General features: G+C 34.4%; 1 protein-coding gene across 1 annotated transcript in view; it reads right to left on the minus strand.

Annotated features, from left to right (window-relative positions):
• PDE3A (phosphodiesterase 3A, cGMP-inhibited) overlaps positions 1-16,419 on the minus strand; it is a 377,507-nt gene that overhangs the window by 42,929 nt on the left and 318,159 nt on the right. The window contains exons 3-5 of the mRNA XM_012640985.1: positions 10,964-11,221; positions 8,831-8,985; positions 3,729-3,844 (exon numbers count right to left, since the gene is read on the minus strand). Of these exons, the coding sequence (XP_012496439.1) occupies positions 3,729-3,844; positions 8,831-8,985; positions 10,964-11,221 (529 nt within the window). The remainder of the gene's footprint in view (positions 1-3,728; positions 3,845-8,830; positions 8,986-10,963; positions 11,222-16,419) is intronic.

The raw sequence follows: 16,419 nt of genomic DNA on the forward strand, positions 1-16,419 counted from the left end.
GTTTGTCCCAGCCTCTCTCCACGCAGCTTATTGAAAACCAGGTGGCATCACAGTCCGTCGCATGAAACAGGGCACCCCTACTTAGCTCCATCCACCCAAGCATCCATCAGCGCAGGGGAGCAAGGGCTTCACAACAGAAGGGCACGTTTGATCACAGAGAGTTGTAATCTCATTTTAGCTCCCTGATTCTTGATGGATGCTTTTCTCCCTTTTGGCAGATTTTCAGGGATTGATTTAGTTGGGTTCAACATGCATAGGATATAGGTTATTTTATAATATAAATATTTAGCTCCACTCTGACGACAGTCTAAAGGTGCCACAGTGCAAAATCCCCTTCAAAGTAATCACGATAGAAATATCTTACGCACTTGATGGCAAGAATGGGAGGGGGCTCTTGCGATGCCTGTGACTCTAATTTCTACCATCTGCACTTGTGGCATCTTATGTGGACATGCTTTTCCTTTCACATTTTGCCCTTTCTTCTTGAGTGCAGTCATATAAATAGGGGAACAGGACACAGGAATATAAAGCTCTTTTACCATTTGCCCTGTTATTGCCAGTGTCTGCCCTAACTATGATTTCCAGCTTCTTGACTTTATCATGTTGGTTATTTAACAATTTTTATTATCTAACTGAAGAAACTGACAAGAGAGAAAACCAAACCCTTTCATTATCTTGTATTCAGCCAAAGGCCAAACCAAAAAAACCCTAACTTTTAATTATGTCAATTTGTCATCTTCAATTTTTTTCTGCTATGAAGTCATTGGGACAAAAGAAAGAATTGAGGATTAATTCTGTGGCCTTGGAGCACTTAACATTTCTGTGCCTCAGTTTCCTCATTTGAACCCCCTTTCTGAGCTGCACAAGGACACAGAACACTTAAATTTGTATTTCATCCCTTGAGTTACATATTATTGTTTGATATTTAAATTCTGTCTTTAAAAAATCTTTTAAAAACTATCCATGAATCCGGAAATACTACTATTTATGTGTATAACGTTTGTTTGGATTGACTTGTGGTTTTCAATTTTATTTAACATTTTTATTAGATTTCAGACTTTTCTCTGACATTATTTTTCTTCTTTCTAGAATACGTTCATCACAAATTCCTTTAGTGAAGAACTGGTAGGTGGTAAAGTTTTGACTTCTCTCAAAATGCCTTTTGTTCATTCCTATTCTTACGAGATAGATTTGTCAGGCACACAATTTTAGGTTGATTATTATATACTGTCAGAACTTTGAAGAAAATTTTCTACTATGTCCTGACTCTGTAGTTTTGACAATTCTGCTCTCACCCTGACTACCTTTCCTGAAAATGTAATTTGTCTTTTTTTCTGGTAGATTTAAGATTTTTGTTTGTTTGTTTTGTTGTTGGTGTTGTGTAGTTTCATCATTTTGTGTCTATGTGTGAATTTCTTTCCATTTATTAATATTTTGCTTCTCTTCAAATATTTTATGTTCTTCATCTGCTACTAAAACTATGATTATATATATTAGACTTTCTAATTCCTTCTCTTATACCTGTTAAAATCTCTTATATTTTCCGGTACCTCATCAGTGCTGCATTCTGTGTGATTTCCACATCTTCCTTCATCCAGTCCATTAATTCTCCCTTCTGTTGTCTATTGTGCTATTTAACCTGTTTCCTTGATTACATGTCTAAAAGTTTTATTTAGCTGATCCATATTTATGTCTTTTCTCACTGCAATTATTTTTTTATAATCTCATGTTTTTCTTTAAATATGGACATTTTTAAATTAAATGACAGATTTAACTATTTTAGCATTGAAACATCTCAACCGTTTTAGAGATCTAGGAATTGTCTTGTTGTTTCTGTTAACTCAAACTTATGGTGTGTCCTTGTGTGTTTTAGTGATCATGGTTGTAAGTGCCATGTTTGAACTTGATCTGTTAAAAACATCTCGTAGCTCTTACCTGGTGATGCTTTCATTCAAAAATTATCTGCACATATTTTTCTAGGGAGCCAAAGGGTCCTACACACTTAGGACTACTTTAGTGTCCCTTTAAGAGTCCCAGGTTTAATGTAGAATTCTCAAATTCAGTTCCTATACTTTGCTGGAGTCCCAAATGATTCTCCTTATTACTGAGCTAATCTGTATTTAACCTCCGGGTGATCTCTGCTTCCAGTAAGTTACTTATCTAGTCGATTTTGCTTTTTGGCCTTTACATGCTTAGCTGCCTACGTTTTCCTATATTGCTTGGTCCTGGTGCAAGCTCAATTTTATTTCTCAAGTCATTAATGCCTTCTAATGACTTCTAAGTTATAAAATTAGAAGACTTTTTTTGAGAAAAATAACTAATTGGTTTTTAGCACAGTCACCCAAAGACATCTGAGTATAGTACGCCTTCAGAATACTTCAACACTTAAGGTGTGATTTACTGTGACTGCACACTCAGAATATGAACTCTCCTCCTAGCAAGTTACTTATCTAGGTTGATTTTGCTTTTTAGCCTTTACATGGTTAGCTGTAGGCAGTATTTGCCTACATTATTCTACTTTGCCTGGCCCTGATGAAAGCTCAGTTTTATTTCTTAGGTCATTAATGACTTCTAAGTTATAAAACTTAAAGAACATTTCTAAAGAGCAGACAGGACCAGATTAGTTGTTGGAAAATGAGAGTACCTTTAATGGTTTCTTTCAGTGATATAATTCCCATAAAATCATACAAAAGAGCTATCAAGGAAAAGCACCCCATTTTGAGGAACTAGGTTCCCAGAGAGAAGAGAACCTCAGAAAGGTGAGCCAAAATCCTGCAAATGGTTCTTCCCTTCAACATTATTTACGGACTACTGGCATGGAGCAAGAGGCAAGGATCCAGGCAGCGGGGTGCGGCCATTAGGGAGGCAAAGCCAGCAGGGCTTTTAGCAATATCATGGAGCTGATGACATAAAAATTGGAGTTCGAGAATGCCATGGCAGCCAGAGCTTGAATGTCTAGTATCTCAGTGAGAAACGGGCAGTTTTCTCCTTGAGCCATTTGGTGAATTCTTAGGTTGCTAAAGACTTAGAAGATTCAGAAACTAAGCAGTAAGTTATTGACAATCTCATTAAAGTTTCTATACTACTGAGAAGTGAAAACTTGGAGTTAGAACCTTCCAAGGAGGAGAGGTCAAAGTAAACACCCCAGCTTCGCAACTGAGCTTCTAGGAGAAGGGCAATTAGGAGACAGAATCTGACAAAAACTGTACCACGATTTTGAGACAGCACAGATCAAATGAGATAATCTTCCCACAAATCATTTTGCTTTCCAACCTAAAACTTTATTATTCTTAATTTCAGTATGCAAATTCTTTGTCATAGCTCATATATAGTAAATGAAGAATTTCTTTGAACTCGTGTAAATATCCTACTCTGGAAAAATAATTTTTGTTTAACAGACACTAAAAACTGAAATTTCTATTATAAAATGATTCTTCCAGAGATTATCCTTAATGGTAGCAGTGATTTCCTATTCATCCAATAAATTCTAGATAGGAAATCTGGTACAGTAACACTGAAAGAATCTGTATCATTGTATAAAGTGGAAATTTAAATATAAAACTGGTTATTGTGGCTTTTTTTGAAAAAATAACTAATTGGTTATTAGAACAGTCAAACCAAAGACATGTGAATGTAGGGCACCCTTAGAATATTTCAACACTCAAAGTTTGGTTTATTCTGTGACTGCACACTCAGAGCATGAACTCTATTCCCAGTAAGTTACTCACCTGGTCGATTTTGCTTTTTAGCCTTTACATGGTTAGCTGCAGAAACAGCATAGGACGAAGTGAAGGATCTGCTTTTAGTGAGGGTCATCATTGCTGGGTTATTCCTAGAATCAGGACTAGCTGCACTGCAAAGACAGAATTTTTAAAGAAAAATGAAGAAATTGTTCATCAATTACTGGGGCAAAACTTGCCAGAACCTAGCCATCATTTCCATAATAGACTTGCCAATCTGAGTATTGGGTCAAGTTCAGTGACAGAACCATTTTACTTCCCAAGGAAAAGATAGATTATGTCGACAATCTCTGTTACAGGTATACAGTAGTCACTTATCGTGCATACTGGGTTAACAGAAGACGAAACACAACTGTCCTATTTATCAAATTAATAAGAATCAAATACCTTGTTCTATTTCTATAATCATATTCCTCAAATTTTCTAAAAGAGCTTTGCAGATTAACTGATTAAAGTGCAGAAGATCTCAAATTAGGTATAAATATCATAATGCTTACTTTGGTACTCTTTATTATTTTTGGTACATCTATATTTAAAAACTGAATACCTATAAAATCATTCAAAGATAATGTGTTTTTTCCAGTATTTCCTTGTGGAGGAGAAAGTTAGCAGCAGGTCATTAGCCTATAATTTCTCTTCCCTGATGATACCTTACAGAGAAAGTGATGATCCAGTCAAGTCTCCTTGTAAACATGACAGTGAGGGACCTGATTCTAAACACACTGTTATTCACTAGGAGAAAGACGATGGAGAGTCTTCATCTAGGGAATGCTTTTACCAGGATGTACTTGGTCTATCTAGGTTGCTTATTGTAAATAAATCTGGAATTAATAGATCTATGGAGGGTTAGAGTAGAGAATGTTATATAAGCCATGTAATTAATGGGCAATTTTGGAGGTATTTCAAGCCAAAATTTCTCTGCATGTATTGCTCAAAACTTTACATGTTAAATCTGAAAAAGAATCCATCCTAATTGGGGAGAGAAAAGAATTTAGGAAGCTGTGTTGGCAAACTTGGACTGCTTCAAAAGAAAAGTGCTTGATCTGTGTTTTGTTAACACCTGTGTCCTTTCAAGCACTAGTAAATTTGGTACTGGGTAAAATCTATAATTTGCATAAATATAATTTGACAATTTGATGTTTTGCCAATCTTAGATTGGCACTGTAAGCAGGATGTGCCTGGTCTGTCTGGGTGGCTTATTATTAAAAAAAAAAAAAAAATTGATGGAATTGATGGAATTATGGGGTCATGGATCTATGGAGATTGCCATATAAGCTGTATAATTAATGAGGTATGATTTGGAGAGGTTCCACAACCAAAATGGTTTCCTCTGCGCAAGCAATGTTATGCAAGCATTGGTTAGTACCCTGCATGCTAAATCCAAACCAGAACATGTGCTAATGTGGAATAAAAGAACTTTCAGGGAACTGCACTAAGTCTCAGACCTCTCAAAGGGAAGAATGCTGAGCATGTGTTTTGCTATTGCCTGTATCCTTCGACTATTAGTAAATCAGGCAATGGGGTAAGATCTGTAATTTGTGTTGGGGCCGATTTGACACTCTAACACTTGTAGCATCTCATTTCTTCTCTTTTTTTCATCCTCAGAGAGATTTTTCTTCAACTATTGGCCAAGATATATAAAAATTTCATTCTTTCTCTTTGCTTCTGATAGCAGTTTACCAAAAATGTCATAAAAGAGATTATTTGAAATGTGGAATGAACTTCAGCAATTATCAAATATAATTAAGTAAAGCAAGGAAAATATTTGTTTCATGTCCTTCTTAGAAATTTTATCCTAGATATTTCACAAATGCTTGGAATTTTAGAAATAATAAGATCAAAGAAAACTTTGGATCTAAAACACATAACTACACTGATTATTTCTTGGTGATGTGGTCCTTTTCAACTCATTTTGCTGGATTAACTTGATAAGATTTACAGTGAAGAAATTTTATGTAATGTATATGTGTCCTAAATGTTTTCATTTCTGAGTACATTATACAATAAATGGGTTATTACTTTTATATGTAGATTTTTTTAAAGACCTTAACATTAACTGAATTTTTTAATATATCAAAAATACATATTTATGGAGGCCAGCTCAACAATTATATTATTTTTTTTCAAATAGAAACATTTAAAATGTGCTCATTTTTAAAAGTTTGTAAAGGGCAACAGTAGAATGACTTTAATGTATGGGGATGTAATGAACTCAAGATAAGTAACATCCTAGCCACATCTATCTCATTCTTAATACAATAAATATTAATTTATTATACTATTAATAAAATACAATAAATCAATACATTATATTTATATATGTAAATGCATTATAGTTTATAGGCGCTTTCATATATTGCTTTATGTGATCCTCACAATAGTTTTCAGCATTTCATTGCTGCTTATTTCCTCGTTCCTGTTTAGATCTCAGGAATATGTAATAATTTGAATTCTGGAGACGAAAACAGCCTAAGGAAATCTTCACTTGGTTTCTTCAATGTTGACACAGCAGAGAAAAATCGTCTATGTGCCTGTGATGAAAGATCTCAACCCTCTTCACGAAAGTGGTTTCATATCCTTATTCTTCCAATAACATGTCTGAAAAGTCTTACCAGGTAATAGTCTCTTTTATGAGGTTTACAGCTTTCTTTTTGCCCAATGTACAGAGGCAGGGATCAATTGCAAGATCAACTTGGAATGACTTGAGGTATAATGTATTTTAGCCTTTTCTATTTATCTGAAGCCTATTTTTTTAAAGCACCTACTTGCATTCTTCCATCTAATTTGTCCCTCCAGTTATGCCATAGTTCCCCTTTTTCTTAAGGATCTCTTGTAGAGGGTATGGAGGCTCCGGAAGGCTAAAGACTTGCCCCTCGGAACACCCATTTCTGAGTGGTAGAGCCAGCATCCTTCTGATTCTCAGTCCAGTGTCTCCCAGACTGTGTTTAAAATTACCCAGGAGTAAATTTTCCAGCTGTACACCTAAAGGAATGTAAGTTGTAAACTGCTTCTAATTTTTACTTCTCACTCTTGTTCTTCTTTTGAACACTATAGTCTTCAAAGAGCCCCAAATAAAAGGACAGATCCAGAAAGGAAGAAATAAAAGGGCTAAAGGGAAGAAACTTCAGGGCTGAAACTCAAGTCAGTTTCAAAACCAATCAAAAGTTTTAACAATATTTCTCAGTAAAGAGGGTTTTAACTTTGATTTATAATCAGGGCCCAAACTAGTTGTATTTAGTGGTGGCACCACTGCCACTTACTTATATATGGTTTTCCCTTAGGGGCTTGAATTCTCTTCAGCATGAGTTTCATTTCTCCACAATGGTGAAAAATTATGTCACTTTCAGATTTTTACATTAGGACTTTTCACAGGACAGTGAAATTAAGAGGTAGTAAGTGAGACAGTAGGAAGATGTATACCCAACCAGACAAGACATCTATGAGTATTTTTAGGATTGATAGAATGAGAATAAGTAGGATTATATGCTGTTCCTTATCTCTTTTGAAAATATGAATGTGAATATCTATCTTGTAAAGCAGAATGACAAGATCCTTGGGAATTAAGCTCATAAAAGTTCCTGAAACTTTCTTCCATGTCATCATTTCAGTTTCAGCCCCCAATTTCATTTAATTGACTAAGAGATGAGAAAAGGAGAAGTGAGATTTGACCAGAATTAACAAAGAATAACAGAAAGAAGACATCTAAGAAGGTACGAATGGAGTTTGGGTAGAGGCAGTCTATGGAACCAAAATCATGATGTATTAAATCTACTATGATAGGAGACTTGGCAAGGCGTGTTGGTAAAACAGGCACCCTCTCTAATCATATACACTAACAACATAATTTGGTTTCTTAAGCAATATTTAAGTATATTACTATTAATTACCATTTATCAGTATTTGCTGTAGAAATTGACAATAGTCTGTATTTTTAGAGAAAAATATTACCAATGACATCTAATTCCAAACATTTAGGAAATGTTCATGAAATGGTATATAATCTCCTTCTTGTGGTAGTATTTAGAAGTTTTACACAAGTCCAGTAATAGAATGGAGTGGAATTATAGTGATATATGAAAAAATCATTTGAGTTTGCTTCTAATTCTATAGGTTTATTGGAACATAAACATTTATAGGAATAATCCATTAAATATTTTTAATCAAGAAAGCAAAACGAATCAACAGTCACTCAATTCTTATAATTTGAAAGGTTTCCATTTTTCTGCCAGTCTTAGCATGGTGCTTCATGTATATGTGAGGCTATAATAAGGAGAAAATTACTTCTCATATTGTTATGATGTAATTCAACAAAGATTTTTTTTTCATTCTTTAGGTCATTAATTGAACTGATAAATACACATATGTGTCAAAAACATGAAATTGTATGGTAAATATTCTCATAATCATTAAATTCAAATAAAGTATGACATTTTAATCCTAAATAGAAAAGGACAAACACAATAGCTCCCTCTAAAAGCACTTCTTTCATTAGCTATTTTCTGCAAAATTCTTTTTTAGATCTTAATATTACCTTTTCTTTAGCTTTGGTAATTCTGGGTTTTATGTCACTTTGTAAAATTGGAACTCACATCCTAAATAAAGTTTAAATTATCAAATGTTTGAACGTATCAAGGTGTTTTCAGGATGATGATCTACTTTTGATTTGCTCCTCTGCCTTTTGTATGAGGCTAAAACAGGCAGTCTGGTGGGCTAGGACAATCTAACATCAACTGCAAGTGTCAGGTTGGATACTTTTGATTTAAGGGTCTCAGCAGGAATTTCAATGCAGCTAAAACCTTGCCTACCTTTATCCTGGGCTTGACCCTTCCCAGACAAGGTCGCAGTGGCAAGGATCACTTCAGGTCACTCTTCCCACTTTATATATAAGGCCCCACAAAAGACTTTAAGCCTAATTATCTGATATCAATCTCTATAAGTGTTCTGCATTGAAACCATATACCTTTTCCATTATTGAAGCTACCCTCCAGGCAACTGTAATTGATTAGGCCTTCCTTCTCCTGTCATCTATAATCCCTTTTTGTTAAGTAACTTCACTAAGAGACATAAAACCAGCAGGAGCATCATCTAACCTGGATGAAGGTGCTTCGTGCAGTTTGATGCTGGCGCTGCGGTCCCTCCGTACCGGTGCAGGCTCCAGGGTGGGCAGACCTGTGGCTGAGGTGGTGGTTGTCCAAGTCGAAGAAACTCGTCTCAACAAGCCCGGGGGCAAACTCCTTCTCAGGCGCTAGGAAAGAGTGTGGATTTTATTACCAAGCATGTTTTATATCTCTAACTTTTATGTAATATAATGGAAGAAAATGAGCTTTTAATTGGAAGGCAATTGATACGACTGTATTGGTTGGATATTACCCATCTAAAATTTAGGTGCTTAGAAATTCCATAAAAGACTCTCTGGCCAAAATGAATAAATATTATAAAGATAACATTTTGGGGTCTTTATTGTGATGCTTATGCAAATTGGGATTACAGAGTCAATTACCTCTGGGATAATTTTATAGTTATATATGTTCAACAGGATTTACACACTTATATGCATGTATAATATCAGTTATTATGAGAAGTTTTTCCTCAAAAGTCACTTGTTTGGGGCATGGATTAATTTATATCATCTTGTACAGTAGTCCATACCCCTAAGTAATTATTAATTTTATTACCTTGATCTCAAATGATAAGGGCTAAATTTAAGAATGTAATTCTTTTGCAAAATGCACCACTTTTCTTATGTTAGTGTAACAAACTCAGAGATTTGGGTAATGTCATTGGTATCAACTCCTCTTGATAGGAGGCCCTGCTGGCTGACCTGCTGTTCCCTCTCTTCATTATTTCTCCTCCCACCACATCCCAAATGGCACGTGTGGCAGCATCAGCACTGAGGTGAGAATCTGGACTCACCAGGAGGGACACCAGCACTCTAAAGAGGGTCTTGACCTTAAGTATGAAAGTGAAGGTATTCTCCTAACACTCCATCAGCAACAGTCATAAGAGGCAGAACCTCGGCCCACTTTGATTTGTGGCTAATGATTCCTAGTAAACAAACCGTGTAGACAGAGTTTACAAACACACATGCTGCTCTTCTGAAGAAGGTAAAAACTTTTGAGAAGTGTACGGCACCTTGGAATTCAAGAACAGCTCAGGTGCCAAAGTTTCCAGTGTCTCTTAGAAGGCAATTCATAGAAAGAGAAAAGGTCCAACTGGTAGATACCAGGTTTCTTGCCTTAAATCTGTCACTGACCTCAAGTCTGATTGACACCTGAAGAAACCAGTTAATCTCTGCCTCTCTCCATTTCTTTACTGTCATTTCATGCTTAGGTGTATCTTTCTTAGGGAAGTGGACGTTTAAAGGAAATGGTATAAAAACATAATTGTCCAAGTTATGAAGATCACATTCCTGAGTCAAGACAATATCACAACAGGAGGAACACAGATGTTACTAACTGACCACCAGCTCAAGGGGACAGTTGCTTGTTTACTAAATAAATAACTGTGCTGAATGTACCAGAGACCACTGACATTCTGATATTTTTAGCCTTTTAATATGACTTATTTTTAATTAATACTGAGGTCTGAACTGGGTGCATGATCCTATTCCTTTACAACTTACTTTTGTAAAACTCAAACCTTATATGTAAAAGGAATGTGTATTATTTCCTATTTTTATATATAAGGTATGAGTTTATATAAATCACTAAGACCATCTTTTACTTTAAATAAGCTATAATTAACTAAAACCATTCTCAGTTCAAAACTTATATTTGGTAAAGCCATGAGAGTACTTTGAAGGATATCATACAAAGAAATCAAAGAGCAAAGGAACCTTAAGTTTTACAAGCAATGGATTTTAAACAGAATCTGCGCTAGAATGGAACAGGGATTTTTGCTTTTTGTTGCCCCTGCAATATCCTTATTACCTAAAACAGAGCTTGGCACGTAGAAGTACAAACTTCTTGCAGGTAAAAACTTCTTGGAAGTTTAAATGAAAAAGGCAATGTAAAAAGGTAAATTTTCTACTTACAGAAAGTTGTCAAGTATAAAAACAGAAGTCTTTATGTTTAAATTTTTATTACTTTTGTCTCCATGATCAAACATCTCGCTCAGTCACTGAAATGAATCTGCAGGTTAGGCCGGGAGTAACAGAAAGGAGACCTAGAAGTTGATTAAAAGGAAAAGTCTATCCCTTTAAGGAGTATGTCATTAACACCTACCTTAGTAATAGCCAGCTTGTCTTTTTCAGTGCCCTCTTCAGAATCGGAACAGGTATAGTTTTCACTGAGGGAAACGACAGGATTCACTCTGGGCTTGTGGATGGCCTGGAAGGTGAGCTGTGTGCTGAGCAGGTTGCTCACAGCTCTCAGGGACGTGCACACGTTCGGTGGCAGAGACGGGTCTGCAAGGAGGTCGGTAATGAGGCCGTGCGCCTCGCCCATCACAGCGATATCCACAGTAATGCTGGTTCCTGAAGACTAAGACACCAAACCAAGAGAAGTCAGGTAAGAAAAGGCCTGAATCTGCAGACACAGAGTTGAATTGGCCTTTTTCAATAAACGGAGTTCATTCTGTAGTATTTCAGTACAGTAAAATTCAAATCACCTAATTCAAATTTTGCTACAATGTGCCCCAGCTTTCACCCTTTTCATGTTCATGGCACATTTTTTAATGCTAGAACTTGGGGAGGAGTAGAGCATATTTGAAGAGATTAAAAAGATAAACACTAGTTTTTAAGAGGGAAGAAGTTTCAGAGAACTGGAACAAAACTTCCTATCATTCTATATGAAGAGCTCAACATTTGACATGTATGTTATTTAGAAATTTCATTCTGAGTGTAACATTCATATACCATGTAATTTTAATTTTAGTAACATTAGTAATATTTTAATGTGACACTTGAGCCTGGTATGAGGTAGTTATTCAACAAATATTAGAGATAGACACAAAAAGCAACTCAGTTTGTGTTCAAATTCACAATCTGTCTTCTCTTCTTGTGGTTGGTAAGAACAGATATTTCAGTTTTGGGGATTCTGTGGCACATATGTACTATTCTGCTAAACTGCCTATCCAAACAGAGCTGCTGCTCTGCACCCACCGCAGAAATGAAGAGCATGAACAACAGAGGCCAGGAATGTGCCCCACCCTGCTGGCCAGGAGAGAAGACATGCAGGAAGAGGTGGCACTGAAGGAGAATCGGGGTAGGATGAAGGCCAAGAGGTTGATGAAGCCTAAAGATAGGATGCAGAGGACTGTTACCATTGGAAAGTAGCCAGAGTGGGAGGCACCAGGAACCAGCATAAATTTAAACTGCATAACGCAGTGAGTGATGAGGGTTGCAGGTTCTGGAACTAGGCTATTTAGATCCAAGTCCTCACTCCTGATCACTCTACCACTTTCTAGCAGCATGATCTTTGGCAAGTTATTATAAGCTCTCCATGCTGTGATTTCTCCATCTGTAGAATAGATATAATAATAACAGTAGCAGTCTCAGAAGGTAATTATAAAAGCTAAGAGAGATAATATATGTAAAACACTTAATATTGAGCTGGCAGTTGTAAGTCTTCAATAATGGTAATGATACAAATAATAATAATGCTGGTGTTTTTTCAGTAAGAAGCTATTAGAAGTTTGGCTATATATTTGGAAGAAAATAAAGTTTAATCATTCTCTCACAATGGACTTAAAAATAAACTCCAAAAAGGTGAAAAACTTAAATGTGTAAATTGTAAGATTATTAAAAGACAATATAGGGGGCTGTTTTATAATCATGGAATTAAAACCTTTAAAAGATAATGTGAATTCATGAACTGCCAAGGAAACATCTGACAGATCTGACTAAAGAAGAGAAGACAAAACATATCCAGATAAAGAGCGTCTAAAAAACCAGTAAAGGACAAAATTGCATAAAAGAAATAAATAGATGATTTAAACAAAATATAAATAATCGAACATATAAAAAGCTACTTACCTCCCTAGTAATTAAATTGTAAATCAATAATATAAAAAACAACTTTCACTTACCAAAGTGGCAAAATAATAAAAGATTAATTTCACCAAACATTACTAATGGTTTGAATAAATGAGTAGTGAGGGAAAAATAATCCAATATTTTTGGAAGAAAATTTTGCTTAGGCTATCCATTTGTAGATTAAATGTGTATGCTATGTTCCAGCAAAACAAGTAGACATCTGGTCTAAAGAGATACTTCTAGGTATATGTAAAAATACAAAAACACATATAGTATAGAGTGCTCTGGTAACAACCAAAGAGTGTAGTAACTACAAAATGAATAAAAACAGGGAAATTGTTTTTAAAAAATTTGTATTATAATTGTATTATAAAGTTGTATATACTTGTTTAAAAGATTTGGGTACATCCATAAATAATTACGTGGAACAATGCTCAGAAAATATTGTTCAGTGGGAGAAAAAAATCATTCATAGAAAAAGAGAATGTGTATTATTTTTATATTCAGAAAAATATAATTATGAAAATACCTGATATCCATGAAGATATCTAGTCTTCATGGAGCTATTATTATAATAACTATAAGTAATGGATAAACTATTCTTTAATGGTATCATATAGAACAGTTATGTCTTTTACTGCTAGAATTACAATAATAACCATAATAATAATGGTAACAGCTGATATTTATTAAGCCCAAGTCTACAAAGTAGGTACTATTATTAACTTCATTTTTATTAGTCACAAATAACTTGCCAAAATCAGATAGCCGGGAAGTGAAAATACCAGACTGCAAACACAAAGACTTTGATTCCACAACTCAACAGCTGAACCAATATAGTAAAATAAATACCAAAATTTTTCATTTTGTATTACTAAATATATCTCTAATTATTTAATGCATTAATCACAGTGTCCATGTTCTCTGCTCATAGGCCTAAATATCTCTTATGAAGCAATATGAAAATTTATAATATTAACATTCTTAATATATATAATCATGTATATTTCATATATGTACCTATATTGTTAATTTTATTTTTTTCAGCTACATTTTATTTATTTTTAAAATAAATTCCATTGTTTACATTTGAGGTTTACAACACGATGTTATATGATACAGATAGTAAAATTGTTACTATAGTGACGCAGATAAACGTATCTAACATCCCACATTACTTTTTTGTGACAAGAGCAGCTGAAATCTACTTATTTAACAAAAACCTCAAATATGATATAATTTTATTAACTATAGTCCTCATGCTGTACATTAAATATCTAGACTTGTTCATCTTACATACTGCTACCTTGTATCTTTTGATCTATATCTCTTCATCTCCCCCTGCCCTGCCCCGCCTCTCCCGACCACCCCTGGAACATTGTTTTATTCTCTCTGTATATTTGACTTTTTTTTTTCCCCAGGTTCCACATATAAGTGAGATCATATAACATTTTTCTTTCCATGTCTGGCTTATTTAACTAGCATAATGGCCTCCAGGTCCATCGATATTACGGTAAATGGCAGGATCTACTTTTTTTAAGGCTGAATGATATTTCATTATGTGTATATGTACGCATATATGTGTAAGTATTTGTGTATATGTAAACATATATATATATTACATTTTCTTTATTCATTCATCCATGGATGGATGCTTAGGATGTTTCCAGACTGTGGCTATTGCGAATAATGCTGCAATGAATATGGGAGTGCAGATGTCTTTCTGAGGTCGTGATTTCATCTCTTTGGGGCATATACCCAGAAGAGGGATTGCTAGGTTGAATGGTAGTTCTATTTTTAATGTCCTTAGGAACCTGCATACCATTTTCCATAACAGTTATACCAATCTACATTCCCACCAACCATGTACTATGGTTCCCTTTTCTCTACACCCTCATTGACATTTGTTATCTCTTGTCTTTTTGATAATAGCCATTCTTATGGGTATAAGGTGATATCTGACAGTGGTTTTAATTTACATTTCCTGGTGATTAGTGATGCTGAGTACCTTTTCATGTATCTGTTGGCCATTTTTATGTCTTCTTTGGAGAAATATATGTTCAGGTCTTTTGCCCATTTTTTTAATCATATTATTTTTTTCCCCTATTGAGTTGTAAGACTTTTGTATAAAGTTTGGATATTGACCCCTTATCATATATGGTTTGCATATACTTTTTCCTAGTCCGTAGGTTGCCTTTTCATTTTGTTGATTGTTTCCTGTCCTGTGCAGAAGCTTTTTAGTTTGATTTGGTTTCATTCATTCATTTTTACTTTTGTGGCCTGAGCTTTTGGTGTGTTATACAAAGTCATTGCCAAGGTCAATGTCAAGGTGCTTTTGCCCTATGTTCTCCTCCAGAAGTTTCATTGTTTCAGGTCTTACATTTAGATCTTTTATCCATTTTGAGTTGATTTTTCGTGTGTGGGAAAAGGGTCCAATTTCATTCCTTTGCATGCAGAAATCTAGCTTTCCAGCATCATTTATTGAAGAGATGATCCTTTCCCCATTGTGACTGCTTGGTGCCTGGATTGAAAATTAGTTGACCACATATGTTTGAATTTTTTTCTGGGCTCTCTAATATGTTTCATTGATCCATGTGTTTGTTTTTATGCCAATGTCATACTGTTTTGGTTATTATAGCTTTGTAATATAGTTTTAAATCAGGAAATGTGATGCCTCCAACTTTGTATTTCCTTCTCATTATTGCTTTGGCCAATTGGACTTTTGTGGTTCCATACAAATTTTAGGATTGTTTTTTTCTATTACTGTGAAGAGTGTCATTGGAATTTTGGTAAAGATTGCTTTGGGTAATACGGACATTTTAGCAATATTAATTATGATCCATGAACAGGGGATATCTTTCCATATATTTGTGTCTTTTTCAATTTCTTTCATCAATGTTTTATAGTTTTCAGTGTACAAATTTTTCATCTTCTTGGTTACATTTATTCCTAAGGGTTTTTTTTGTTGTTGTTAATATAATAAATGGGATTGTTTTCTTGTTCTCTATTTTTCAGCTAGGTTATTATTTGTATATACAAATGCTACTGATATTTGTATGTTGATTTTGAATTCATTTATTAGCTCTAATGGGTTTTTTTTTCGGTGAAATCTTTGGGGTTTTCTACATATAGAATCATGTCATCTGCAAATAAGGATTATTTTATCATCATTATTGATTTTTTAAAATGTTCATTAAAATGCCACTAACATTCTGTTTTAGAAACAGGTATTTTTAAGTGCATCTCTAATCATTATGCTTCTGAAAAACTCACCCAGCGTATTCATCCAAAATAGTAATGTTTATTCCTAGCCATGTGGTTCTAATAAACTAACAAGTCACTGTACTGTTTCCATAAAAATTTGAAATTTGAAGTCAAACTTTGTTTTTAGGACATAAATTGTTATGACTTTTTAACAATGAAATTAATAGTTTATTCTCTAGTAATTGATAATTAAAGAATTTTTTGTAAAATGTTCTCAGGAGATAAAATCTACAAATATGAAAGAAAGTAGAGCACGTTCGTTGATAATTGAAATTAGGATTTTTTAATAAATGATTGGTGAGAGGACAAGTCTTTTTATCATTCTCTAATTTTGTGTCTTTTTAATAAAACCTTTTCTTTAAATTAATAGCTGTATTTCTTATATACACAGAAAAAAATGTTAATAGTAACATTTTAAAAAGTAACTTTAAAATAGAAACA

The sequence above is a fragment of the Propithecus coquereli genome, unplaced genomic scaffold (assembly GCF_000956105.1).
Source record: "Propithecus coquereli isolate 6110/MARCELLA unplaced genomic scaffold, Pcoq_1.0 Scaffold16, whole genome shotgun sequence".
Lineage (NCBI taxonomy): Eukaryota > Metazoa > Chordata > Mammalia > Primates > Indriidae > Propithecus > Propithecus coquereli.